Below are 27,931 nucleotides of genomic sequence, written 5' to 3'. Positions count from 1 at the left end.
GGTAGCTCCTACTTCCATCAGCTCCAGTACTCACTGCCTCCTGCACATAAAAAAGATCTTCTCGAAAATAAACCAGAGTGCTTATTTTCAAGCCGAAAACAAAATAAAACCAGGTCTTATTTTTGAAGAAAACACGGTACCAGTAGTAGAGTATATTTTACATATTTTAACATTTTTGCTATATACTAACTTTGTTCTATTTAAGTTTTACATAAATATAAAATGTATTTATAAAAATAATTTATGGATATTATTGACCATTAACTCCAGTAATGTTTTGTGAAATGTCATGCCAAGACGTTTTTTGAAATTTATGTTTGATCAATACATTAACTAGTTTAGGAAACTATTCTCATTTCAAATGTTCAAATAATCATTACCTCCTCCATAGTTGTCATATCCACCTCCGTAGCCCCCACCCTGGTTGCCGTACCCAGGTCCTCCTCCACCATATCCACCTCTTCCTCCTCCATAACCAGGACTGCCTCCAAAATTGCCACCTGTTATAATGTAAGACTACATAAATACACTTGTAATATAACTATCTACATAAAGTGAAATCATCTTAAGATAGCAATTACATGATCATAATATGGGGATCTCATTAACTATGAGACAATTTGGAACTTTTACTGCAAATTTTCAAATAAACAAGAGGGCTGTTTTCTCTGGTGATAGGTTTATTGCTGTGGGCAGTAATTTCTTTTTAGTCCTGCTTTCAATTAGAAATAATTTATCACAAAATAACTTCTGACTAAGACGTTTGGCTGCAAGCCTAGCTTTGAATTAGTGCTTTCCCCCATATTTGAATTTTACTCAGTCAAAGCTATTGTTATTTGAAGTATTTTTACATCCATATCCCACTGGTTAAAGAATTCTGTCTTTTGTTATCAGAAATATTTACATCAATATTGTAATAAGTTTTTTCATATATTGATTGAAGTTAAGTTTATGTAAGCAGTGTCTATGCCTAGGTTGAACAATGCATTAATTATTGCTTGCTGGAATACTAATATAATATAATATAGTATAATATAATATAATATAATATATAATATAATATGACAATACTTATACTTTACATTAATTTGGGTACATTCAAATGAGCCTTGCCTTCTAGCATCTGGACCAGTCCGTGCAATTTTCTTGGCAACATTCTAAGTTGGTTACAGTTTGCTTTCTTCCGAGGGTTGACTATGAATGACTGGCCCAAAGTCATTTGGCTGGATGCCTAGATCAGGACTATAATTAATAGTCTTCTGGTTCCTAGCATGGTGCCACAACTAAGCCAAACTAGCCCTCAATCAATATTTACACATATATAAAACTGAACAGAACTTAGCATTATCAAATTATAATAGACAATATGTGCATGACATACAATAGATTTTAGACAAAGAATGACTAACATTATGAATATTTAACACTTAAAATAGAAAAACAGATGTAAACCTGATTGAAGATCTCAATACTTACAATGTTAATAATTTTAGATGAAAACAAAACATCTACTAAATAATTTGTATTAATATAAATGCTGCTGCTATTTCATTATTTTTTAAAAATCGTTTCAATATCTCAAAAATAGAAGTATTCAGTAGACTAACCTCCTGGTCCCCCTCCATATCCATTATATCCATCACCAAATCCACGACCACCTCCATAGCCATCTGTGGAAGAAACCATTTTAAAATCGCCTTCATTATGAGTCAAATTCTTATAAAACAACATTCAAAGTCTGCCAGGATTTACTTTTAGCTGTTAATTTTATGATGTCCTGGATAAAAAATATGTAATGGAAGGTATTAGGAAGTATTTATTGTATGAGTGGATTTTCTGACTTACCAGATCCACCTCTGAAATTGCTTCCTGGTCCTGGACCAAAGTTTCCACCACCTCCACGTGAATCTCCAAAGCCAAAATTACCTGAAAATATTTTTTAAAATTACTATTTTATTTATACTATTTTTAAAAGTAACTAATTTATTTATTTATTTATTTATTTATATTTTTATACCGCCCTATCTCCCTAGGGACTCAGGGCGGTGTACAGCCATATAAAAACACATAAATATACAAGTAAAACATTCATCTAAAAAACTTATTATATCAGCCAAATAATTAAAATAGATATATAAATAATAAAACCCAGTTTAAAACCAAATCTAAAATTTAAGCATTTAAAAATTTAAAAAACTTAAAAATCTAGTCCAGCCCTGCGCAAATGAATAAGTGTGTCATTTAAATATAATGCAGTTCAAACATACCTCCCCTTCCACTCCTTGAGCTTTGAACTTCTTGCATTTCTTGCCTTGATAAAGCCTTTCTTACTTCTGCATTATGTCCATTGATTGTGTGGTATTTCTGTACTGTTAAAATATAAAATTTTAGACAATAAATATCTCAAATTTCAGAGTAGTGACCAAGCTTATTAGCAAAACAGAATTTAATTGTAATCAGAAGATGTAATTCAATTGAACACTAGTTACAACATCAAGTTTGAAGATTTTTTTTGAAATAATTGCATATGAAGGATGAGTGAATCTCATTTCATTTTCATGCATCTATCCCCATGATGAAGACCCTATGGCCCGCATGCCAGAGGTGGAATGCAGCTCCCTTTCTGTGGGCACACGAGTTGTTGCCCCAGTTAAGTGCTGCAGTGCAAGTGTGCACGCCTCCTGCCAGCCAGTCTTCGGGTCTCTGCTCTGCATGCGTGGGAGCCACGCACACATTGCATTCTGGGAGCTTGGGTACTCATTCCAAAGGAAAAGGTTAGCCATCACTGATTTATCCCCTATGTTAATTTTAAAAATATTATTCAATCCAATCTTTAATAATTCTCATAAGGTAGTAGGCAGTTTTGCTGCAATAACTGAATTTCTAAGTATGTACTCTAGTATGCAGCCACTATTTCCTCTCAAGTTTCAGAGCTTTACACATCAATATGGATAGCTTCAGCAATTTTTCAAAGAACAGAAATTCTTCTGCTTGCAATAATTTGTCTAATAACCAAAGTTACAACAGCAATGAAAAGTTATAACTTGTTTTCACTTATAACATGGGTGTCAAACTCAATTTCATTGAGGGCCACATCAGCAATATGGTTGCCCTCTGAGCCAGTTGCGTGTAAGACTATGACAACTCATAGCAGCCATATGGGCATGGCCGGATGGTCACAGCTGGGTTGCAGTGACTAAGTGGGTGTGGCCAGCTTGACACTGCTCCCTGGATACAGCTGATTTAGGACAGCTGGGTTGAGCCACACTGGCTCCACATGGGAACAATTTGGTGCCCCACAAACCTCCCCAAACTGCTGGCAGCTACACAAACAGACACACTACATTCTAAGTTTGGGGATTTTTTATCCAGAGGAAGGAAGCCCTTCTTCCAAGCCCAAGCATAATTGATAGTATGCAAACTCAGATGTGGATAAGTCTCCAAGCTTGGAATGGTGTGTATGCACAGCCTACCAAAGGAGATGTTCTTCTCCCATTGTTCTTCTATCATTGGCATTCCCTATCCGGCACCCTTTCCCAGCAAAGCAAGAGATGGAGGATGCTGCTGCTATGTGTAGAAGTGCAGAGGAAAAACTTTACAGAAGCCATTTCCCAAGTCCAACTTCTTTCTTGACAGATCTCTGGAGAGCAAGAGGTGGTGGCAGAGGAATAGTGCTCTCTAGCCCTGCACAAGGGAGGCTGGTTCTACTCGAAAGGGTCCCAATTTCCAATTGTTGTGGAAAGGATGCTGGCTTACTAGGGCAGCTTTCCCTCACACAATTCCCCACCCCACCCCATCCCATCCTGCTCTCTAGAGATCTGTTGAGGCAGAAGTTGGATTTGGAGGAAATGGCTTCCTGCGGACTTTCTTTTCCCTGCTCCTATATACAGAAGCATCGTTCTCCACCTGGGGGGATGGGGGCAGGCAAGGCTGGGAGGGGGGATATGGCAGTCTCCAGCAAAGGAAGACAAGATCAGAGCAGGGCGAGTGGCAAAGCCCTGTCCACCAAGAGAATTGCTGTCCCTCAGGCCACATGGAGGACCCCAGTCTGGCCCTCGAGTTCCTGGGCCACCAGGATCCCGCACCGCAGCCCAGCCCAGCCCAGCCCAGCCCAGCCCCGCTTTCCCGAGCACTTACCTCGTCCTCAAGGTGGCTGCTGCTGCGCTCGCTCTTAGGTTGGGTGCGGGAGGGCAAACTGCTTGGGTCAGAGGGAATCCACTCCCCCTCCATGTGATGAGACCCAGCTTTGTAAACAACGCATCCTTAGCGATATGATGGGAAAGGGGATGAAGACTTCCCTCAGACCCTCCATTCAACTCATTCCAATTTCCCTCCCTCCTTCTCATTCCTATCTCTCTCCTTCCTTTCTTCCTGCCCAGGACGGGACAAGTAGAGGGGGGGAGGGTTGACAATGCTGCTGGTGGCCGTGGCTTTCCCATGTGGTAGGTGGGACCCATCCTAGTGAAAGGGAAGTGCTTGCGGGTTGTGTCGTCATGCCCTGCAGGCTGACTGCATTCCAGCTTGGTGGCTGCCACAAACTTGTTGTAGATCAGCATATAGAACCCCAGCAGCAGTGCCGTGTCTGCCACCAGCACCTCTGCGATCCAGCCTCACCCACTGGCTCCACAGCCCATCAGCACTTCCCTTTCACTGGGGATGCTAGCCCCCGCACACTCAATGCATATCTCCAGGGTGGCCCTGTGGGACTGATCTAACCACATCCTTGAGTTTTACATGTCTGACATATATCATTGCAGTATTCCCAACATTTGGATGCTTGGCAACTGGCATGTACAGGTAGGCCTCGATTTACAAGTGCAATTGAGCTCAAAACTTTTGTTGCTAAGCAAGACTGCGGTTCAGTGAGTTTTGATCCATTTTATGACTTTTCTTGTCAGTTGTTAAATGAATCAATTTAGTCATTAAATTATTACATGAATCTGGCTTCCCCAATGATTTTGCTTGACTAATCACAAAAGGTAATGACATGACCCAGGTCACTTCAGCAGTTATTAAGTGTGAAACATGGTGGTCACATTTTTTTCAGTACCATTGTTACTTTGAACAGTCACTAAACAAATTGCTCTAAACTGAGGATTACCTGTATTTATCATAGCTACACTGTCTCAGGATATACGATCATCATTTGTAATCTTCCCAGGAGACAAGCGAAATCAACGGGGAAAGCTAGATTTGCTTAATAACCAAATGGTTCACTTAACAACTGCAGTGATTTACTTGTATGGAGCAAAATTCACTTAACAAATGCTTTTCTTAGCTACAAAATTTTGGTGTTCAATTATGGTTGTAAGTCGAGAACTGTAGTTATCTTAATATTGGTCTCGTCACAAGCCAGTTTTCTACAGTTTTCTCTGAAGCAGGAATTTAATTTTAAGCATCATTGTCCAGCAAAGCTTACTTACTGTTTTTGTCAAGAAATTACCAAGTCTGGTATCATCCCATCAATTCTCCAAATACTAAAGTATAGCCACTTTACTTAACACTCTTATTGAATGCTAACCAATTCAGGTTAAGTGTTTTTTATTACTTGCCTCTGATTGTTACCTAAGTTTGCAAGTAGCGAGGTAACAAACTTGCTTTCAGACTAACTAAAAATAACTAGTAACTGTAACACAAAATGACCTTAGTATTAATAAGATCCAATCTGGCAATGGCTACAATACACACACAACAAACAATTTAACTGCAATCTTAAGATCTCACTCACATACCTATTTATTTTTGGATACTTACACACAATTTTATCCACAGGATCATGGTCATCAAAAGTTACAAATCCAAAGCCTCTCTTTTTGCCAGATTGTCTGTCTGTAATTATTTCAATTGTATCAATTTTTCCATATTCTGAAAAGTAGTCTCTGAGGTGATGTTCTTCAGTGTCTTCTTTAATTCCACCAACAAATAATTTTTTTACAGTAACATGAGCTCCAGGCTTCCCAGATTCCTTGAAAAAATAGTATATTGACACTTAAAAAGCGTGATTATGCTAATATAAGGTCAGACATCATCTTTCTCCCTGGGGACAATTAATAGTGTTATAAATTAAGGGCTTCTGGTATTGGGTAAAGGGGAGAAATTTGAAACTGATTTATTCCATTGATTTGTGCAAAATCAGGGGTTTCATTGGTAAGGATCTGAAAAACGTTTTTCATTCCAATTATAAAATGTTTCCCTCTCAAAGCAACCTTGTTTCAAGGTCAGGACAGTGACAGCTCTCATATTTGAAAAATGCACACCTAAAATAATTCTGGTCATGAATTGCCCTACACTGCTCTAAATTTCTTTCTATTATAATGAATCCAATACTTTGTCACCATTAATGTTTTAACACTGATTGTTTTTTATTATTTTATTGAATATTGTATCCTTTAGGTTATTTTTTACCTATTGGATGTGATGATATGCCCTGACTATTATTCTCTTATGAAGTATATTATCTAGTTTGGAATCTAGCAACATCTGAAGAGCTTAAAATGCTGCCCATTTATTATGTTTTAAAACCACTGCGTCTATAAAAGTGTAGAAAAGCATTTTGTAATGCTGCTCCACACCTCAAAACTTACCTCTCTGGCTACAGCCCTTTTTGGTTCAACTACTCTTCCATCAATTGAATGAGGCCTGGCAGCCATTGCTGCATCAACTTCAGCCATAGATGAAAATGTTACAAAACCAAATCCTCGTGAACGTTTGCTTGCAGGATCTCTCATTACCTACAAGATGATAAATTTAAAACAATCTCCTTGAATTATTGAAGTATTATTGCCAGACATTTCCAACATTTATACTATTTATCATTGATAAAACCTTCCATAATTTTAAAAAATGAAAAATAATTGATTTACCTTCAGTAATATTCTTGAAATAGAAGTATTTTAAATAGAAAACTCAACAATATATACATTATAGTAATATCTACCTTTGATTGTTTGAAATAGGTATTTTGTGTACACTTGCAATTCACTATTAATATGTGTACTTTAAAGCAGGGGTCTCCAACCTTGGTCCCTTTAAGACTTGTGGACTTCAACTCCCAGAGTCCCTCAGCAAAGCTGGCTGAGGGACTCTGGAAGTTGAAGTCCACAAGTCTTAAAGGGACCATGGTTGGAGACCCCTGCTTTAAAGTACATTCTCAATACATTTACTTGGAAATTTATATTAAAGCCTATATTTAATTAAATAAGTTATAGAGGCAAAAGCATCAGTTACATTAATAGGTAACAGTAAATTTAATAACTGCTAAAATCATGCATGAATATTGAGTATAAGCATAGTTCTAAAGAGAAATTTTAATGCCTTTTTATGGCTCAAAATGTCACATTATTCTTAAACAGTGGTCACCAACCGGTGGTCTACAGAAAAATTATTTGCATTTTTATACTGCACTAAATGCTATTTGTCTTTTTAAAAAATGTGTATTATGGTCCGCAGGATTTGAAATTATGAATTTAGTGGTCCCCGAGATCCGATCTGAAAGGTTGGTGACCCGTTCTTAATAACAAATCATTTATACTTGAGAGCCAGCTTGTTTTCACTTAAAATTGGGTTCTAGCCCTGCCTTAGGTAGGAAAAAACAACTAGGACGGGGTGTCAAACTTTGTTTCATTGACAGCCACATCAGGGTTCTGTTTGACCTTAGGGGCCGGGATGGACGTAGCTGGGGTGAGCATGGTCAGCTCTACATCATCGTGTCAGGGGCGCTTGTGGCGACCCAAGCCCTTTACCAGCGAAAATGGACTTCGAAGCTGTTTTCAGCTGTGATGGCTTCCTGCAACTCTGCCAGTGAAAACGGAGCTTAATTTTTAGCTGTGACAGCCTCCTGCTGCCCGTGGCCCGTGTTTTCATAGACAGAGGCACCGCAGGCCAGTCCTTCACTGTTTCCAGGACAGCCCCATAGCCCAGATCAAATCACCCTGTGGGCCAGATCTGGCCCATGGGCCTTGAGAGTTTGACCCCCCCTCAACTATGGTGACCTTGGGCTAGTGTCTCTAGCCAAACTTCTCTTGTAGGGCTGTGTTGTGGGGAAAATAAGAGGGAGTAGTATTAAGTATGTTTGATGCCTTGCGTTACTTATAAAAATCCAATAAATAAATGAAATATATTTCCTTAACCCTGGATTTCTGTACTATCAGCCCTGACATATCTACCATATTTTTTGGACTATAAGACACTCCGGATTATAAAATGCACCTAGCTTTTGGGGAGGATCCTCACGGCCTGGAATGGGCTGAAAACAGGGCGTGCAGAGGTGGAGACAATCCCCGCAGCCTGGAACAGCTGAGAGGCGGTATTCCAGGAGGCAGATCCAACCACCAATCAGCTGCTCATGCTAAATCCGGCTGCGCTGAAGCTGACCAGGCTGTTTGCTGCAAGGAGGCAAATTGCTGGGAAGCAGAGGCCAAAGGGTGGGGACCAGCAGGGCTTCAGCAACATTCGCTGTATAAGATGCTCAGACATTTCTACCCACTTTCTGGGGTGGTGAGAGTGCATCTTATATACCGAAAAATATGGTATGCAGCTTACACCTCAAGAATTTAACACTTTTTTATTCTAAATTAAAATATTGCACAATCCAGTAACTCAATATTATTTTCATTTAGCTAGTCACATTTCTTCAGAACTATAGAACTAAATCTGGAACATACTATATAGCATTGCACGCACTTTACCATCAGCATGTAATCCCAAAATATTAGGAGTTATTTGTTATTTAGTTTAATGTAGACAGAAACTGCAAAATCATGATTTGTAATCCACTATATGGGATCACAATACTAAAACAAATACTAACCATTATTTTGGCTTACCATCCTCATTTTCAAAACATGGCAGAAATACGAATTGTTATTCTATTAACCACAAATAAACAAAACTTACCACACAATCCGTTAATTTTCCCCATTGTTCATAGTAGTTTCTCAAACTTTCTTCTGTTGTTTCAAAGCTTAAGCCGCCAATGAATAGTTTGCGGAACTGCTCCTTTTCCCTCTGATTAAAAGAAACAAAAAAAGTTTTACAGCTTTTACAATATTGGCTTTTTTTTTAAAAAAATGAGCAATAACTATAGGATAGTCTACATCTTGGGTGCTTGGTAAAGATAATTTAGGAGTATGTATACACACACACACACCTTACATTTTATAAAAAATTTACCTAATAAATTTCAAAAAATTGTAATTACTACATATTTATCTTTAATATTAATATTGGTTTTCCTATACACTCTTGCTAATTTTAAATGCAAAAGTTGATAGCCTGAAAGAACTGAAACTATTTTTACAATATAGAATTGAATGAGATAACTTATAGAATAAAATATCTGGGTATCACTTAACTGAAATAAAAATGAATTGCAAGTTGCCATCACCATAAAAATTTAATTTTATTTATTCACACAAATACATTAATTCAAATGTCTTGAGGTTTGTAAAGATTTGATGGAAAAATGATAGTCTTTATTGTGATGGATATTACAACAGAAATTTGAGTAGGCCCTAAACTCCCTGACATCTGGAATATTAACATCACATTTTCAAAAGATAAAATTTAAGTGCCATTAGTTTCTAAAATTGTAAAGCATCTGCTTAGATATGTAACCAGACAATGTGGAGAACTGGTTAGTCCTCCACTTGAGAAAGTAAGTAAGTAATCAAATAAAAGACAATATAATTCTACTGTTATGCAGTATTCTATGCAGGCCTTTTGAGCCATACAGTTTTTGCACATTCTGTCATTAATCCTAAAAGAACAGGGATTCAAAGGAACTTGGTCTGTTAAACAAAACTATCCATTATTCTCTAATCAAACAGGAAGTACTAGAAAAGTTTCATACTAGAAACTTTTGAATGGAGATTTTGTCCTGTACATATCTAACAATACAAAAATAAAGAAATTTTCTGATGTCAAAGTTAGCTATTGTACTATTCTTACATCAAAACGGTTGTCATAGCAACGTTTCCACAAATATAGAAAAAAAACCTGAAGAAAGCTTGCTTTTAATTAACAATAAACATAATAAAAATAAAAATCTGGTAATACTTTTTCTATCACCACAGATTAACAACTCTCCCATTCAATGTTCTTCCATTGGTTATCCCTACCTTAGTCCATTTGTAATCTATGAAAACCTGATCCCCCCCTTTGTAGTCTCATTCAAAAATTTTCATACCAAATATAGTCATTACAAATCTAATTTCTAACTTAACCATAAGTAACTTTCTAGGCTAAAACATGGATGTGTAAATTTATATGCAACTCCCCTGCATAAGCAGACACTAAAATATATGATGCATATATGTATTTGCAGATAGCGATTTATCCGGCTACCGCCATAGTGTGAGATTCTGAAACAACAAGAAACCATTTGAAAAAGTAGGCTTCACCTCTGAAGCAGTTAACATTGAGAGCAGCCTAGTCTCCGCCTCCCAACCGAAGATGGCTCCGCCATGTGACGGTTCCGACAACCCGAGCTCCTCAGCGGACTATAAGAGAAAATGGCGCCGACGAACACCGAGGGAGGGAGGAGACTCGTTCCCAGGAGGACGAGTACTTTATTCCTTTCTGCGCATGCGTTCTGCCCTCCCTTTGTAGTACTGTATTAAAGAGGTATCAAAGTTGCGCTTTCGCTCTAGACATGTCCATTTAGGACTTCTAAGTCCGTTGCACTTCGGTTATCGTCGATAGAGCGAAACATTACCGAACTCCCTCTCTACCGGATTTAAGGAGATTTAAATCGCCGAAACTGTTCCCTCCCCTTTTCCTAACGGCCGCCGGCCGTTCCAGAACCTTCCTCTCCATTAACGTCTTCCTTGTGAGACACCAAGTCCCGCCAATTGCGCCACCAAGTGTTCCAACGAACAAGTTATGCGTCATCGCTAGATCCTACGCTAATGGCGTATTGTGCCGCATTTTAGTATCCTAACAGGCACCAACGCGCCTTCCAGATAGCCGTTTCCGCAACAACCCTACGAACTTTTATTTCCACATTGTATCAGCTACACATTTCGCGCAATGCCGTTTCAGAATACGACTCCATCACGTATGGCGGCCTTGACTTCTGCGTATTTAAATATTCACAGAACCCTATTCTAGGGTTATAACGACCACGTGAAACATTGTCGTGTATTGGAGTAAATACTTGTAATTAATTCTCAGACTGATAGTATGCATTGGAAACGATGTAATTAAGCAGATATAAATTACTCCAGTGTATTGTTTCTGTATATTTATATATTATAAAAATAGAATGTGTACCATAATTAAATATAGTATCAAAACTGCATTAATAAAAATCGCCTCGTCATCAAGAGTTTTCTTAGTCTACGGATGCAACCGCCTGCTTTCGATCACGACCGAAAAAGCAAAGAAAAGCAATTATTATTCATCATCTGGACCCTTTTCGGTAATTTCCGGAAAATCCAAAAACAACAAGAGGAGATCGGCAATTTTTCTCCCATAAATTGCCTCAGAAGATCGGCGAACAATAATCGCGCCAAAATGTTACGGATAATGAAGACTCCATTTTTCCCTTTAACCTACCATCTTATTCGCTAGATCGATCGTAAATGTATATATGAGTATTCTTTTTTGACATCTAAATATACTAGAGAAAAATGCCGCCTGTGCATTGTTTCCGTATTTTGCATTTTATTGTATCTGTCGGCCAGATAAGCGCCTGAGGGGAAACACTAAAGCGAACGTGCAACAGGCCGCCATTAAACGCTCATGGCTTCGCCTGCCTCCTCCACAATCTTCCGCGCCGCTTTTAAAAGCGTTGAGAATCGAATTTAGCCCCCCCCTCCTTCGCCCCTCGCCCGCCATTTTCTCTTCCTCCTGGCTTTGGAAGACTTACCCGCCCACTGCCCGCGAAAGAACCCGTTAAGGACACAATGAATGTTCGGGGGGGGGGGGGGAGAAGTCGGCCATTACTAAACCACGCCGTCCGTTACCTCACTCACCCAATCGCTCTCCCGATCCCCGCGAGGCATTTCGGCCGGCGATTAATAAAAGGAAGTAAAGGAAGACGTGGATTTTTTTCTCCTCTGGCCGTTGCAGCTGCTGAAGCGACCCTACCGGCTCGCCTCTGTCCGACGATCTCCTCGGCTGGGCGCGGCGTACGCAACGGCGGCGGCAAGAAGAGTGCGCGGATCGGCCAACGACTCTGCTGGCGACGCAACGAAGGGCGGGAACGAAAGAGGGCGGCGCTTGCTGAGCCGGCTCCGCCCTCTGACCAGGTTGCCGCAGCACTAACAGCCGCTCCGGGCGGGGCTGCCTCTGCCGCCCTCCCACCCCCTTTTCCCCGCCCCCTCATATGTCGCTGCTGCTTCAGAGCGCGCCAGGAGCCAGGAGACTACAGGGGATCGGAGACGTTGGTCACCATTGAAGTCCGTATCTTTCTCTCCCTCATTTTTTTTTTCTCCGCTCCTTCAGATCTTTCCTAATTCGGTGACAAATAGTAACGGAGGAGAGAACCGGTGGGAGATCTCTGTGTTTTTGTGTGCGTGTGCGTGTGTGTGCGTCTCGTGCCGAGCTTACATTTTATGTAACTCCCGAGAAACGATCAGGCGTGGCCTCGTTTTGCTCTCCTCCATTTTCTCTCTCGCGGCTCCCTCTCCCGGGCGGATTGACAAGCTTGAAAAGAGGCGCGGGGTTTCCCAGTGCGGCCTTTCGACTTCTTGGCGGGCCTTCCGCCTGTTCGGCTCCCTCCTACTAGCCGAGACAGGAGCGATCGAGCTCCGAGATTGCAAGCCGCATGTATTTCTTTATTTTTTTTAACCGCTGAAGTGCAAACACCTCTGAACCCAATAAGGCACCATGACTATAGCGATCGCAGACATTTTCCCTCCCCCGTTTTCCTGCGTGTCAGCAACGTCCAGGCCGCGGGCAAAGCAGGACTTGGAGGCGTGGACTTAATTTAAAAAAAAAAAAAATTAACCGCCGAGGCTTTTGACAATTCAAACGGCTGCGCTTGTGCTTGGCGGACGTAGGCGATGCATGAGCTTATCGAAGTGGGATAATGCCAGGGAGTCTCCCTGAAGGATCGGAGGTGTTTTGGTGTATTCCACCTTCCCTGAGCCAACAGTATGCGCTTCTGGCTTATTATGAGATTCTCATCCGGGATCATTCTTTCCCACCGGCCTTCGCTTGCGTGCCTCGTGCTTAAGGGCGCCCTGTACAGTTTTCCTTTACGGCAGGCGTTTCTTAATCACGCGTTCATTTATTCTAAAATGGAAAACGCGGTGCAGAATCTCAGTGACCTAAAACGACTCAGAGATGCCAGGCTTTGGGTCTTGGTTTTGGTTTTTGATTTTCTTTGCTGAATCTCATGACTTATGTTCTTTATAGGTTTGCAAAGAAATCATTACGAATTTTAAATTTTAGAGAAGTTCGAGGACAACCGGGTTGCAGATGTCCAATGGCTTATATATTAAAGTTGTATTATGATTACCATATTTTATGATGCACAGTTGTATCTGTACCTTAGGCAATCCTTTTCAATGATTATTTGCTATTCATAGATTGAAATAAATTCAGTGTTCTACAATAGCTTACTTTTCAAAATATATTTTGTTATAGCACGTTGTCTTAAGGTTTTGAAAATAAGGGTTTCCTATAAAATTGTGTTCAGTATTAGATTAGCATGTATGATATACAAAATCCTGAAAAGCCGAGGTAGGTCTTGAGAAACTCCAAATAATGCCTAGGATAATGGAAACACAATTTCCGCCTTTGTTAATGATAAATGTATATGTCTATGTAAGTGATCTAAATAGAAAAAGAACCATTTGTATTGAGATGCCTTCCTTTATATAATGCAACATTCCTTTTGTCGTGCATTTTTCTAGTAAAAGTTCAGCAAGTCTTCAATAAAAATGGCCACCAATAAATCTACATTGGTAAGTTCTTGATCATCTAAAATATGTAAGGATTTTACCATCATATTTCTTCAGATTTATTGTTGGCATCTCTGCAAAAGATACATCCACATCTGTCCTCCACAGCATAACTAAAATTAAGGCATCTCAAAATATGCATATTCTGGCTCCAACAACTTGCTATGTTGGTTCATTTCTTCATGAGAAAGTGTATAATCCACTTTTGTTGGGAAATAGTGTTTCAGTAATGTGGTTATATACTTAATTTGTTTCTCTTATATTGAAAAGCAACAATAGTGTAAATCTTAGTTGAAATCAAAGTTCTGTTGATGACTTAGTGGAATGTCCATGCAGTTTTCTTTGCAAGAGAACTTGCTTTCTTGGATATTTTTTGACACCCCCCCCCCCCCCAGTTTAGCCACCAGCTCAAGAGGCTTCCCATTCAAGTATTAAGGCCTGATTCTGCTTAGTTTCTAAGCCTAAATAAGGTCAGCCAAGCATTGTTACTTGCTGAGTTGTGTAAGTTATTATACAGGCTATAAAACTAAAGGAACAGATGCAAAGCTAGCCAAGTTAATGTAAAACGTATTAGTTTAGAAAATTGTATTTCAGATATTTTTGAGGAGATATTGAGTGGAAGGAATCAGGTCCTTGTAGTTTCAAAATTACATTATCTGGCACAGTTCCTGTGACTTTCAAACTCCTTTTCTATTTCCTTTTGTAAGAATTAGATCATGGGAAGATGATGTATTAGAACAGCATCATTGATGATGAGAATCAGTGGGCAAGGTCTATTAGCTGACAAAGGAGAATATTTGTAGCTCAGGGTTGAGGAATTTTTGGTGCTCTTTAATCTTGGTTGTTTTCTTGCAGACATTTCATTACATAAATCACTGCTAGTGAAGGAATGGGGTTTGCTTTAAATCTAAATTTTAGTGGCTTGCTCTTGTCCATGTGGGGTCTTAAAGGTTCTTTAGTTGGGCTGTTTACTATTCGCTTGTTTAGCAGTTCCTTGATTGGGGTATTGTTTATTTGATCATTGGTCTGATGTTAATCTTGTAGTAAATCAGTGTTCCTGATTAAATGATTGCTGATCAACAAGCTAAAAAGGGAACAAAAAGACCAAAACATCTTCCCACCAGCAATCAGCACCCAGGTGAGCATGGATTAACTCCCAAGATTAACAACAGACCATCAATTAAGTAAACATTACCCTAATCAAGGAACTGCAAAACAAGCCAATAGTAAATAATATCTAAGACACCCCCTCCCACCAATATAGACAGGGCAAGCCTGTCTATGTCCACTAGCCTGTCCACTAAACTGAGAGCAAACTGTACTTATTGCTATCACTGGTGATGTTAACTAGTCTGGGTAATGAAACGTCTTCAAGAAAGCAGCCAAGCTCAAAGAGCAGCACCCAACTATTAGTTGGTCCTTGGAATTTGTTCCAGTATGAATTTCCTTTGATTTGAAGGGATTTGGTCCCAGAAATATGTGAATAGGACTGCAGTTGTCTTGGACAAGTCCCCATTAAAAACAGCGAAACTTAATTCTTCATGGATTGGTATGGTTTATTGGGTGGGGGCCAAAGAATTGAGGCCTTTGAACTCTGGTGCTGGAGAAGACTCCTGCGAGCCCCTCGGACTGCAAGGCGAACAAACAAGTCAGTCCTAGAGAAGATTGACCCTCACTGCTCTTTAGAAAGCCAGATCCTGGAGAAGAGCCTAATGCTGGGAAAGATTGAGGGCAAAAGAAGAATGGGACGACAGAGAATGAGGTGGCTGGATGGAGTCACTAAAGCAGTAGGCATGAGCTTAAATGGACTCCAGAGGATGGTAGAGGATGGATAGGAAGGCCTGGAGGAATGTCGTCCAAGGTGTCGCGATGGGTCGGACACAACTTCGCAACTAACAACAAATTGGGTGGGAGCTTGCATTACCAAGATGAAGCAAGGTCCATTGTAGTCATTCCTTGATCAGCAAGTCTAATCATATCGCTAGAATACAGTATATCCTTATTAGTGTTTTTAGTATAATAGTGCTATTTGTAGAGATAAGTTGCCGCAGATGTAAACGAATGGAATATAATTTATTTTTTAAGGCGCACTTTGCATCTACTTTCTTTGCATCTACTTTCTTAAAAAGACATGTGCTTTGGCTAATAATTTTGAAACACTTGAACTAGTATCTGTAAAAGTGCTGTTTATATTAGATAAAAATATATTGATTCTGGTGCCAGTAAGTATTTTCCACAAATCCTGTGATGTACATCTCATATTTTTATACGTAGCTTAGAAGATGGGGTGACCCTGTATATTTTTTAGTACCTCAGCTAAGTGAAAATAGGATTGTACTTTTGTATGAAGAATAAAAACCTTCTATTCTTTGGTGCATTATCTTAGTCTAGAAAAGAGAGCACTAATGTTGCCTCTAAATCTTTGCCAAGTGTGCAAATACTGTATGTCAGTTTGACATACTAGTTAATCTTAGTCTAGAAAAGGGAGAACTAATGCTGCCTCCAAATCTTTGCCAAGAGTGCAAATACTGAATGTCAGTTTGGCATACTAGTTTAACTTGATAGATTTAAATAAATATAGAATTAATAACTTTATACATAAACATGAATTCTAAATTATGGCTGGAAATAATTGGTTTGGAGTGGGAATGTAATTGTGTATAAATAAGAGGAATTGGGAAAATATAGTAAAAAGGCCATTGTGCGTATTTATGTTTTAACTTCTGAATTTTTTTGTGGTATATTCCCAAGATTTTAAGTAATATGGATAAAGAATATATTCAATTTTCTCAAAATTGTCATCCATCAAAGCAACAATTACCTTTCTTCTTTATATTTTTTTAGAAATGTTGATCACTCATTTATACATAGTTTTGTTAGCATTAGTGTGTGGCGTATTTAGCATTAGCCTTTATTAAAGTTGCTCAGAATCTAAAGAAACTATCAAATTGATCTCAAAACATTTTGATACTCTTAATTTTCAAAAGATGTCATAAGAACACAGCTCTAAAGAAAAGTTTTGGCCCTGTATTGAAATTCATGGAACTTGAAATTGGAAGACTTTAGCATTATTTCTCTTAATCTGGTTTTTCTCATATATGTGAGGCTCAGTATGGTCCCTCTACTGTCACTATATTGCCTACTGGTATTTTGAACTATCCATTATGGTTTACATCCAAAATTATGACCAGGCTCTGCATTTGTTTCTAATAGAATTGCAACTACTTCTAACATTACAATAATAAACTGATTTTAAGACAATGTATAGACAAATTACAGACAATAACATCTTGCTGAATTGTGTTCATTGAAGTTGGAATGCTTTGAGGATGATGTGGATGTATTAATTTGCTATCTAATAATAATTGGCTGCTAAGTGCTTTTCTATGGAATTTAATTTAAAGCCATTTTTAACCTTTTAAATTTCTTGAGCTTGATTGAATAAGTTCATTAGTGCTAACATTGCTGATACAAAAGGTATTTGTGTCAGTCAAGTTTCAATCAAATTCTGTTAAGAACGCTTGAATGTATATCTTCAATGTCTAATAAAAGTTGAAATGATGCATGTATGTAATTATAAGATAACTGCTTCATACCTAGCAACTGAAAGCTTCAAAACTGCTTTTAATTGCTGATGATTGTTATTAATGTTGCAATCTGGATGCTACCATATTTTTTGGTGTATAAGACGCACTGGAGTATAAGACGCACCTTAATATTTTTTGGGGGGGGACAAGAAAAAAAGAATTCTGCCTCTGCCTACCATCATCAGGATTAGCAGTGTCCTCACTTTTGTTCAGATTTTGATAATGGGAGCAGCCTGGGGAAGCACTGAGGTCCGTATTTGCTTGGCGAAGCAGGCACTGCGCAGGGGGCAAAAGGCAAGGTGCTGCCACTCAATAACACTGTTGCCGCAATCTCCATCGCCTAGAGATCTCTGCTGCCTCCCCAGTTTCAAAAACGGGGTGTGCAGAGGCAAAGAAAGAACATCGCGTTTTAAGGCGGTTCCAGGCAGCAGAGATCACAGCAACAGTTTTCAGGTGGCAGCGCCTTGCCTTACACCTCCTGCGCAGAGCCCAGCAAGCCAGCAGTTCCTTGAAGATGCAAAACCATTTTCCTGAGGACATGCGGTTGTGTGAATTGCATCGGGGAGGAAAATGCGATGCATGGAGGCAATGCTCTTTTTTCCTCTCCGATTGCCCGAAGCAATTCGCAAAGCCAACTTTGCTTGGAGACCGAGTTAATTTTTCTTTTTTCACGCCTTCCTTGCCTGGATCCTGCAGTTCGACTCAGTCTTCCACGAGGAGAGACTGAGAAAATGAGGCTCACCATTCATCATGACAAATTTGACGGAAACAACTTTAATTTCTACCGAGCAAGGCTCGATGATCGTGGGAGAGCGATCCGGGAGGTTACCAGTCTGCTGGTAATCCTCCCTACCAGCCTGAGATCGGCTGAGATCCCTGCCAGTCCCGCGTTCCACGGAGGGGGCTTTGCGTTCGTCGGGCAGTCCCTGGCAATTCTGCAACCGCAGAAGGACTCAGTCCCTACCTGGTTGGTCCAGGCACACTGACAGCGGCAAGCGCGTCTGGCACCCCAAGAGCCGCGGCAGGAGCGCTCATGATGAGCCAGGCTGCCTGACTTACGTGTGGAAAACGGCTGCTGTTTCGGAGGTAGGAGTGCTCTTTGCGAGCCAGGCTGCCCGAATCCTTTTGAAGAAGCAGCGACAACGCTTGGCTTTAGGACTGTCTGTCCTAGAGCCGAATGTTGTTGCCGCTTCTTCAAAAGGATTCGGGCAGCCTGGCTCGCAAAGAGCACTCCTACGTCCGAAACAGCAGCTGTTTTCCACACATGAGTCAGGCAGCCTGGCTCATCATGAGCGCTCCTGCCGCGGCTCTTGGGGTGCCAGACGCGCTTGCCGCTGTCAGTGTGCCTGGACCAACCAGGTAGGGACCGAGTCCCTACGGTTCTACGGTTGCAGAATTGCCAGGGGCTGCCCGACGAACGCAAAGCCCCCTCGGCGGAATGCGGGACTGGCAGGGACCTCAGCCGATCTTGGGTGGGTAGGGAGGATTACCAGCAGACCGGCAACCTCCCAGATCGCGGTCCCACGATCATCGAGCCTTGCTCGGTAAAAATAGAAAGGACTGGCTTAGATTTTTAAATTTAGAGGGGTTTTAAATTGATTTTAATATTTATACTTCTATTTTTAATAATTGGTATTATTAATTATTGGCATTAGAATAAGTCTTTTAATGATTATTTTAATTTGTATATTGATGTTTTTATATGCCTGTAAACCGCCCTGAGTCCTTTGGGAGATAGGGCGGTATATAAGTTTAAATAATAAATAAAATAAAATAAATAAATAAATTAAAGTTGTTTCCGTTGAATTTGTCATGAATGGTAAGCCTCATTTTCTCAGTCTCTCCTCGTGGAAGACTGAGTCGAACTGGAGGATCCAGGCAAGGAAGATGTGGAAAAAGAAAAATTAACTCAGTCTCCAAGCAAAGTTGGCTTTACGAATTGCTTCGGGCAATCGGGGAGGAAAAAAAGCGTTTCCTCCATGCATTGTGTTTTCCTTCCCAACCGTGTGTCCTCAAGGAAAATGCAGCAGCAGGGATCTTAGGCTGACAACTTCCAAAGGGTGGGGTGGGGCTACATTTGGCGTACAAGACGCCCCCAGATTTTCACCCTCTTGGGGGGTAAAAAGGTGCGTCTTATACACTGAAAAATACGGTAATTCTGGTAGCTTCTTTTTCTAGCATTTACCCCCAAATTTGTTTTGCTTGCCTTTTGTTTACAAGATTTGTTTTTAAAACAATAGATAAAAATGGAATAGCTGACAGCAATTCTGAATAAAATATTTAAGATGCTGGAATAAGAAATAGATAAGAAATGCTCTTGTTTAAAATAGATTTAGGTCTTGCTGAAAAGAGTATGAAAGTTTCTGCTTGGTTGAAATAAAGGTGCATTTAATGGGTATTAAATGTATGTGTGCAAATGATTTTGTTTTATAGCATAAAATGGGAAAGAAACAGAATGGCAAAGGTAAAAAAGTTGAAGAAGCAGAACCTGAAGAATTTGTTGTGGAAAAAGTCCTGGATCGACGTGTAGTTAACGGCAAGGTGGAGTACTTCTTAAAGTGGAAGGGATTTACTGAGTAAGGAACTTCATACTATTTTTTTCCTGAAATATTTTCAATATCAGTGTTAAATTGAAGAATTCTACAAAGATATGGTGTGAAAAGATTGCTACCACCAATTCCGGTATATGAAAAGTTCATATACCAGTACTCTGAAGTTCTGAATGCATGGAAAATAGGCAGGGTAATTTAATATAAAACTGGCTTCCCTGCTTAATATTAATAGAGTTGTAGAAAATGCTGCATTTTCCACAGGATTGTGCTTTAGTTGTATAGCCTATGAATAATCTATCTGCTGGAAGTATTCAGTGTACAATGCAATCCTAAACATGTTAGCTAAGAAGTTAGCATCATTTTGTTCAAAGGATTTATTCTCTAGTGTGTACTGTTGAAGCTGTAATATTTCTGCCAGGAATACTCTTCATCTGTAGGGAAGAAAGCAGATAACTTATGAGTTCATGCTATCAAAGTATAATGCTCATTTATGGCACATAAAATTACTCAGATCAGCAGAAGAGTGTTTAAAAGTTGACAGTGAGAATTGACTAACCTTTTCCTTCTGTTGATTGTAAATGCTTTATAATATTGGGTTGCAATATACTGTAGCATTTCAGGAAAAGGAAACTAGTGGTAAATACTCTAAAATTCATTTTTCTGTTTACTAATTTTAAAAAATTCTCTCGGATTGTTATTTTGAGTGTATTCTACAGCCACATGTCATATTATATGACGTTGCATTGTAGAAGAGCAATGTTTCGGTGACCAGATGGCCTCAATTTATATTTTTGAATGAATTGAAGAAATACTGTTAAGGCTATGTTATATATTTTTTCCCCTGGATTTCTAGGTTTTAAAAAAATCCACGGTTTTTTTTCCAGAAAATGGTGTGTATGTGTGTCAATCTGGAAGGTTGCCATAGTCAAGTTTTAGCAATAATAGTTGACTACAAAATCACTGGCTGGGAACTGCATGTGACATTCTATAATATAGTTAATACATTTTGACTGAAATAATTACCCAGTATAGTTTCAACTTGGTTTAGTTACTCTAGGAACCAGTCTACAGAAATAGATTTTGGAAAAAAAAATTGTTTTAGGAATTAAGCAGATAATCTGGATTTTCATGTGTAACTATAACTTGCGGACCTTCAGATTTAGCTCTGATAACAGATTTTTACTTTTTGTTCTTACCAAATTGTTTTTTAGTGCTGATAACACATGGGAGCCTGAAGAAAATTTGGATTGTCCAGAGTTAATAGAAGCTTTTCTGAATTCTCAGAAAGCTGGTAAAGAAAAAACAGAAGGTACCAAAAGAAAATCCCTTTCAGATAGTGAATCTGAGGACAGCAAATCAAAGAAAAAGAGGGATTCTGTAAGTTAATGAAAACATTAAACAGACATTTAGATCTGAATAGAGAAAAGGCAAGGGAGGACCATATATACCAGGAATAGTTATGTCTTAGCTCCTTGTTAAAGGCTCAATTTTCATGGGTCATTCCTAACATATGTCACAGGCATAATGCACTACTTTACAAATTTAATTCTCTTTTATATATGCCAGATCCCTCTGTGTGCTCCCAGTTTCTTCAGCAATCCTATTTCTGAAGATACTTTATTACAATTAACTTACCATCATTTCATTCCTGGGAAATTTCTTGGGAAAGGATTTGAAACTAGGATACCTCAGTCCTAGAATGGAGAATGGTAATATTGAACTTCTCTGAAAGATGATAATAAGAAAAAGCTGGTCAACAGGATGCTTAAAACTTGGGGCAGGATTTGCAGCAGATTGCAAGTCATCTTTAAGAATTGTATGTGGTCCACAGGCTAGCTCTATTTTATACTGTTCTGAATATATTTATAGATCATATGCTGTTTTTTTCCATAAATCAGAAGATAATAGAAGGATTTATAATTCTCTAAATATTTACTCCAACAGGTTGATAAACCCAGGGGGTTTGCACGAGGTCTTGATCCTGAACGAATAATTGGAGCCACAGATAGCAGTGGAGAACTTATGTTCCTTATGAAATGGTGAGCAGTATACTAGAATGTTTGGTTTGCAATGTGGCTTCGATTAAAGTTAAGAAATATTATTTTTTCTGTTACTACAAACTAGCCAATAACATTTAAGGGATATTGTTAGGTTGGTTTTTCTTTTTTAGCGTTGATAAATCACACCATATTATTTAAGAAATGAGAAAACGTATTATTTATCACAGGTAAATAATCTGACTTGTAATATTACTGTATCTGTCCATAGTTATTAAAATTATTTTGTTCTTATATAAGGCATACAGGAACCTGGGATAACAAAACAACAGCCTAATTTCTTTCTACTTGTTTTTGGGAGCACATTACACTGACTGTAGTGATTAATTCTCATTATAGCTTTAAAAATTGGTAATTATTCATAAATTACCATTTTAATCCTATTGATTTAGAATCTAATCAAAGTTAGCTATCAGCCACCCTTATCACAGACTAACAGATTTTGAATGATTAGAGTTTTTAAAACTTCTGTAATTCTCTTACTTATAAATAATATCAGAGCTGAGAGTCCATCAAAGAAGATGCTTTGAAAAATATAAAAATTGAAATCATTGAGGCAGCAACATCTTTTTTAGACTATAGTGTTGATACAAAAAAGACATGACTTTTTAATTATTCAAAGACATATTTCATAGGAGCTGTTGTATATTTCAAAGCATCTCTTTTGAACCATGAAAAAAACTCTTACACATTCAAATCTGCTTGCCTGAAATTTGAAATAGAAATACACATGGTTAAACTATGTGCAGTCTCTCAAAGATGTTAGTAGTTGTGATTAAGATTAACACTCCAGAGAAACAAGTGCAGATTTTAATTTCATGGCATTAGAGCCATGATTAGAGGGAGTTCTTACTTAAGAAATGAAATAGTATCATTCTGTCTTATAATACATGGTTTATATGTAATTTATACATATGCATAGTTAAAATGAAATGTTAATAAAACCACCAAAGTTTAGGGATAATAGTGATTTTAAATGTCATAAATGCTGCTAATAATGTCAAGGCTAAAGAGGAAGGATTATTGTATATCACCCAGTCACTTTTTTTGAGATGGGCAGCTTACAAATTTGTTAAATAAATTAATTGTAAAGACTAATAGTAGGACAAAAACAGGGCTATGTGAGTCAAGGGTGTCTTCAATAGTTTTTAATATATTAATTGGACATTCTTTCTTAAAACAGGAAAGACTCAGATGAAGCTGACCTGGTATTAGCTAAGGAAGCTAATGTGAAATGTCCTCAGATTGTAATTGCTTTTTATGAAGAACGATTAACTTGGCATTCTTGCCCAGAGGATGAAGCACAATAATTGTTTGGATTTTCTCCTTCCCTTCCCCTTTTTTCTTAATTATATGTACGAAATTTCACTTGATACATGTGGAACACCTTTAAGTCCTATTGGTTACTTCAAAAGTAATATGTTTTGCATAAGGAAGAAAGCAAACGTGGTATTCACAAGAAGCCCATACTGCTTTCTGCATATTAAATCAAATGTTTTATAAAAATTTGTTAGTTAATAGTGGTCCTTAATGGCAACTTAAAGTGTTTTGTAATTCTCTATACAACAAATGTGCATGATTTTTCCCCGCCATATAGTCTGTAAACCATTATATTTAGTATTTGTGGCAAATTGGTTCAAAGGGGACCAAGTGAAAATTTCGTTTTAATCTGAAGTGCATATTGTATTGTATTTCATTGTATATACTGCTGAACAGCTACCAATAAAATAGTTTCATATTCTTGTGCTCTCTTTACCAAATTGCAGGAAGCTAAGAGGTTTTAAAAGCTGTTTTGGTATGGAAAATATCCACTAAAGGATAGACAGTTTTGCTTTTTTGCAAAACACAAAACAAAAAAATAGGCAGTTAACATGAAAGTTATAGTTTTCTCCCATAGATGTTGTTTCTCATAAGTTGTTTCCTAGAATTGGCAAAATAAGAACATAAACTTCTGTGGTGCATTGAATATTTAATTTTTTAAGATTAGTATGCAGATTTGGTTATCACATTTATAGTACTCAGAACATATGGTTGAGTAATCAAATCCTGACATAATCTCTTAAACTGTATATCTGATGTTTTAAAAGTTAATAATTTATTGATGTTTTAGGCTTGACTTCTTTAGGAACTATTATCCCTAATCCTAATATACTTCCAAATAAAATTATTTTAATTGATTGCCTGATAGATTTATGTAGATAGCAAAATTGAGGCATGGAACTGCAGAAAAGAGGATTCTGTTGGAATATAGAGCATATATATATCAATCAATCAATCACATGGTCAGTTGTTAAATTACAATTAGATCATCCAAATAGGGTTACTATATGTGTGATTAATTTTTAAATACAAGTGCATGCAACTAGCGTTATTCATTTGGCTTTGATTATATTCTGTTTGGGTAAGCAATAAGGAATCTTGTCATGTAGAATGCAGTTGTCAGATTATTTGGTTTCTAATATAGTTCAGTGATTCCATGTACATAGATTAATAGAATAGATTATTGAAGTTCACCATAATAAGTTTTTATTTTAAAAAAGCGTAATAATTACAATTCATCTCATTTCTGAGAATTACTGTAAAAATAAATATGATGCCACACTGAAAAAAATTTAGAGTTCTAAACATAAAGTCAGTTCACTGCTTTTCAATAAACCTATTTCCTGATATCTGTTGAGGTTCCCTTCAATTTTTTTTGTGTTTTTCTGATTTCTTCCATTTTGTTTAGTACTTGTATTTCTGCTTATGTTTTTGTCAAAAATTTTATTAAAGGGTTTGTTTATATAGTAACCTCCATAACTGTCCTGTATCCATATTCGACCTATCAAAACAGTATTGTAAAAGACATATTAAAAATACAAGTCAAAATAGTCAAGAAAATGGTAATAGAATACTTATCCACTCTGGACGAATTAAAATCAACAGGTCTAGATGGATTACATCCCAGGGTTCTGAAGGAGTTGGCAGACGTGATCTCAGAACCACTGAACACAATCTTTCAAAGATCCTGGAGCACCGAGACCAGAGGACTAGAGAGAAGAGCTGACGTTCCCATCTTCAAAAAAGAAAAAAAAGATCGAAAATATAGACCAATCAGCCTGACATCAAAGACTGGGGAGATCCTGGAAAAGATAAGCAATGAATCTGTGAACACCTAAAGGCAAGCAAAGATATAATCAGAAACCAACATGGGTTTGTCAAAAACAGACAAATCTTGTTACAGTTTTTGACAAATTGACTAAATTAGTGGACCAGAAAAATGCTGTGGACATAATTTACTTGGACTTTAGTAAGGCATTTATTAAAGTAGACTACAGCCTACTACTTGGTAAGATAGATATGGGTTAGACAGCATCGCCAACAGATGAATTCATACTACCTGATCAACTGCACTCAATGTGTAGTCCTTAATGAAACTATATCTACATGAAGGAAAATATGCAGTGCGGTACCTCAAGGTTCTGTCTTAGGCCTTGTATTCTTCAACATCTTCATAAATTATTTAGAAGAGTTAGAAGGGAAATTCATCAAATTTGCAAATGACACCCAGCTTGTAGGAGTAGCCAATACTTTAGAAAATAGGCTCAAGATCAAAAAAGATCTTGACAAACTTGGAATACTGGGACTTATCCCAAACATGAAATTCCATAGTGAGAAAAGTCAGGTTTTGCACTTCAGAAAGAAAAAGTAAATGCCCAGGTATAGAATAAGTGGTCGCTGAATAGCAGTAACTCGGATATCTAGAATCTTCTAAGTGGAGCAACACTTAAATATGAGCCAGCAGTGCGCTACAGCCACCAAAATAACCAATAGTCTTGGGCTGCATTAATAAGAGAGATAGACTCAAGATCACATGAAGTGCTAGTACTGCTTTATAATGCCATGCTAAGATCCCAGTTGGATCCAATATTGCATCCTGTTGCCATGATACAAAAAAAATACGTTAAGGACTACAGAAAAGAGCAACTAATTAGGAATAAGGCTAAAATCGACAGTGCATGAATTGGGCTAATGGAAAGAAGGACTAGGAATGACAAAATAGTCTTCCAATATTTAAAGGGCTGCTACAAAGAAGATAGGATCAACTAATTCTCCAAAGCAACTGAAGGAAGAGCAAGAAGCAAATAATGGAAATTAATTGAGAGATCTAACCTAGAAATATGGAAAAATTTCCTGACATTTAGAACAATCAGTGGAATTTCAGAAGTTGTGGATGCTCCATCACGAGATTTTTAGGAAGATATTAGACAACTATTTGTCTGAAAGGGACACACACAAAAACATTGCTCAGTGTTGGTGTTGCAGAAGGGATATATAGAATAAAGAGATTATATATCTCTTCTTGTAACACCATTGAGCAACAGTCCTGGACAGCTCCCAAAGCTAATGCACGGTGTACAGTATAGTCACCTAAAATGCAATGGCACAAAAGTTCTCCATTTGGTCAGGATACTGCAACATGCCATATATATGTATGTTTGAAGAATAGAGGGAAGCTTCAATAAGTCTAGATTTAGTGGACTAGGCAACCACTAACCAGAACATAGTACACTTGCCACTCAAGTACCAAATTGGTTTTCTGTTATATTCCATATGCAATTCAAAGTATTGCTTTTTCCTTTTAATGCACTATATGGCTTGGTATTGAACACTTTCTCACTCAACTTTTATCACTGTGATGAAAGTTTTAATTTAAAATGATTTTATGAGGGGGCTTGAATTGTATAATGTTTTGTTTTTATAGCTGTTTGATTGGTGGGTTTTAAAAAATTATGGTTCTATTGCTATTATGTAAAAATTAAGCCCCTGAGAAAATCTTAATTATGATGGTAAGAAAATTGAATAAAAATTTAATGAAGAGTAGAAATTAGAATACTAGAAATTTAAAATGCGTTGGATGTTGATTGAACAAAGAAGTGAGTAATCAATATATAAGAAATACATGAAGAGATTGCACCATGTAGAAAAAATGAGTTAAGATTACAAAGTTAAATATATGAAAGAAGAATGAACTGTCAAGTAGAAGGGGAAGACCTAGAAAGTTGTAGGCTGATGAAATTCCGAAAAAAACATAAAAGGTTTAAAGAACAAAAGGCAATATATGAAAGAATGTATGGATGTGTGGAATTGAGGATGAGACATATATTAATGTGTTATCTCATGCTTTTAATTTTTTCACTTTACTATAGGTAGGTCATGATTAGTGTGAATTTAAATCAATATTCAGTTTACTGTGATTTGTTCACTGATACCAAGTTGTATTTAAAATGAAACAGAATTCAGGTTCAATATGAATTTAGTGGGTCGGCAATCAAGATTAGCACGTGTGAAATTGCCATTGGGGTTTTACATGCTGCTAATTTTTGTGGATGCAAAATGGAAAAAATGAAGATTCCATCAGAAGAAAGTAACAAGTTTAGAAAGAGGCTCTGCTTTAGAACAACAACAAAAAAAGGTGTTGAAGATCCGTTTTTTTTGTTTTTATTTTACTTTATAAACTTTCATTAACATAAATTTAAAAGTATCGTATTTTTTGGAGTATAAGATGCTTTGGAATATAAGACACACATTAGTTTTTGGGGAGGAAAACAAGAAAAATAAAATTCTGCCTCTGCCTACCAGCCTCCATCAGTATTCATCTGGCTAGCATCCTTGCAGCAAACAGCCTGGTAAGCTTCAGCATGTGATTGCAGCCTGATTTAGCACAAACAGCTGATTGGCTGTTGGATCAGCCTCCCGGAATACTGCCAATCGGCTGTTCCAGGCTGCAGGGATTGCCAGAGCTCATCACCACTTCCATGCATTGTGTCTTTGGCCTCTGCACA

The 27,931-nt window shown here is 37.9% G+C and overlaps 2 protein-coding genes across 12 annotated transcripts in view; one reads left to right on the top strand and one right to left on the bottom strand.

Moving 5' to 3' along the window:
* HNRNPA2B1 (heterogeneous nuclear ribonucleoprotein A2/B1) overlaps nt 1–12,171 on the bottom strand; it is a 62,631-nt gene extending 50,460 nt beyond the window's left edge. For 7 of the 9 annotated variants that reach the window (XR_009155082.1, XR_009155083.1, XR_009155088.1 and 4 more), the window contains exons 1-8: nt 11,967–12,171; nt 8,896–9,006; nt 6,585–6,731; nt 5,755–5,965; nt 2,268–2,369; nt 1,846–1,926; nt 1,608–1,670; nt 381–500 (exon numbers count right to left, since the gene is read on the bottom strand). Coding sequence is in view for 1 of the 9 variants with exons in the window: in XM_058183107.1 (XP_058039090.1) it covers nt 381–500; nt 1,608–1,670; nt 1,846–1,926; nt 2,268–2,369; nt 5,755–5,965; nt 6,585–6,731; nt 8,896–9,006; nt 11,967–12,005 (874 nt within the window). In the remaining 8 variants the exon portion in view is untranslated. The remainder of the gene's footprint in view (nt 1–380; nt 501–1,607; nt 1,671–1,845; nt 1,927–2,267; nt 2,370–5,754; nt 5,966–6,584; nt 6,732–8,895; nt 9,007–11,966) is intronic. The other 2 variants (XR_009155084.1, XR_009155087.1) reach the window with 1 other exon arrangement.
* Nucleotides 12,172–12,297: 126 nt separating this feature from the next.
* Nucleotides 12,298–24,905, top strand: CBX3 (chromobox 3). 3 transcript variants are annotated; one of them, XM_058183114.1, is made up of 6 exons: nt 12,298–12,401; nt 13,863–13,913; nt 19,931–20,073; nt 21,261–21,426; nt 21,994–22,088; nt 23,290–24,905. In XM_058183114.1, exons 2-6 carry the CDS (start codon nt 13,890–13,892, stop codon nt 23,414–23,416), a joined length of 555 nt encoding a protein of 184 aa, XP_058039097.1. In that variant the 5' UTR covers nt 12,298–12,401; nt 13,863–13,889; the 3' UTR covers nt 23,417–24,905. The 3 variants fall into 3 exon arrangements, with proteins under 3 accessions (XP_058039097.1, XP_058039098.1, XP_058039099.1); XM_058183115.1 differs by having other exon boundaries at nt 12,343–12,491; XM_058183116.1 differs by lacking the exon at nt 12,298–12,401 and adding an exon at nt 12,792–13,098.
* The last annotated feature ends 3,026 nt before the right edge of the window (nt 24,906–27,931 follow it).

Source organism: Ahaetulla prasina, chromosome 4 (assembly GCF_028640845.1).
Source record: "Ahaetulla prasina isolate Xishuangbanna chromosome 4, ASM2864084v1, whole genome shotgun sequence".
NCBI lineage: Eukaryota > Metazoa > Chordata > Lepidosauria > Squamata > Colubridae > Ahaetulla > Ahaetulla prasina.
The sequence above is the reverse complement of the archived record's forward strand: the minus strand, read 5'-3'. Positions and strand labels throughout refer to the sequence as shown.

What these genes read in the sequence shown, in the direction of transcription:
- CBX3 (XM_058183114.1), top strand. Translation starts at nt 13,890, where the DNA reads ATGGCCACCAATAAATCTACATTG. An exon ending in CCACCAATAAATCTACATTG is followed by an intron (nt 13,914 to 19,930) that starts GTAAGTTCTTGA and finishes TTTGTTTTATAG; the next exon opens with CATAAAATGGGAAAGAAACA. An exon ending in AAGTGGAAGGGATTTACTGA is followed by an intron (nt 20,074 to 21,260) that starts GTAAGGAACTTC and finishes ATTGTTTTTTAG; the next exon opens with TGCTGATAACACATGGGAGC.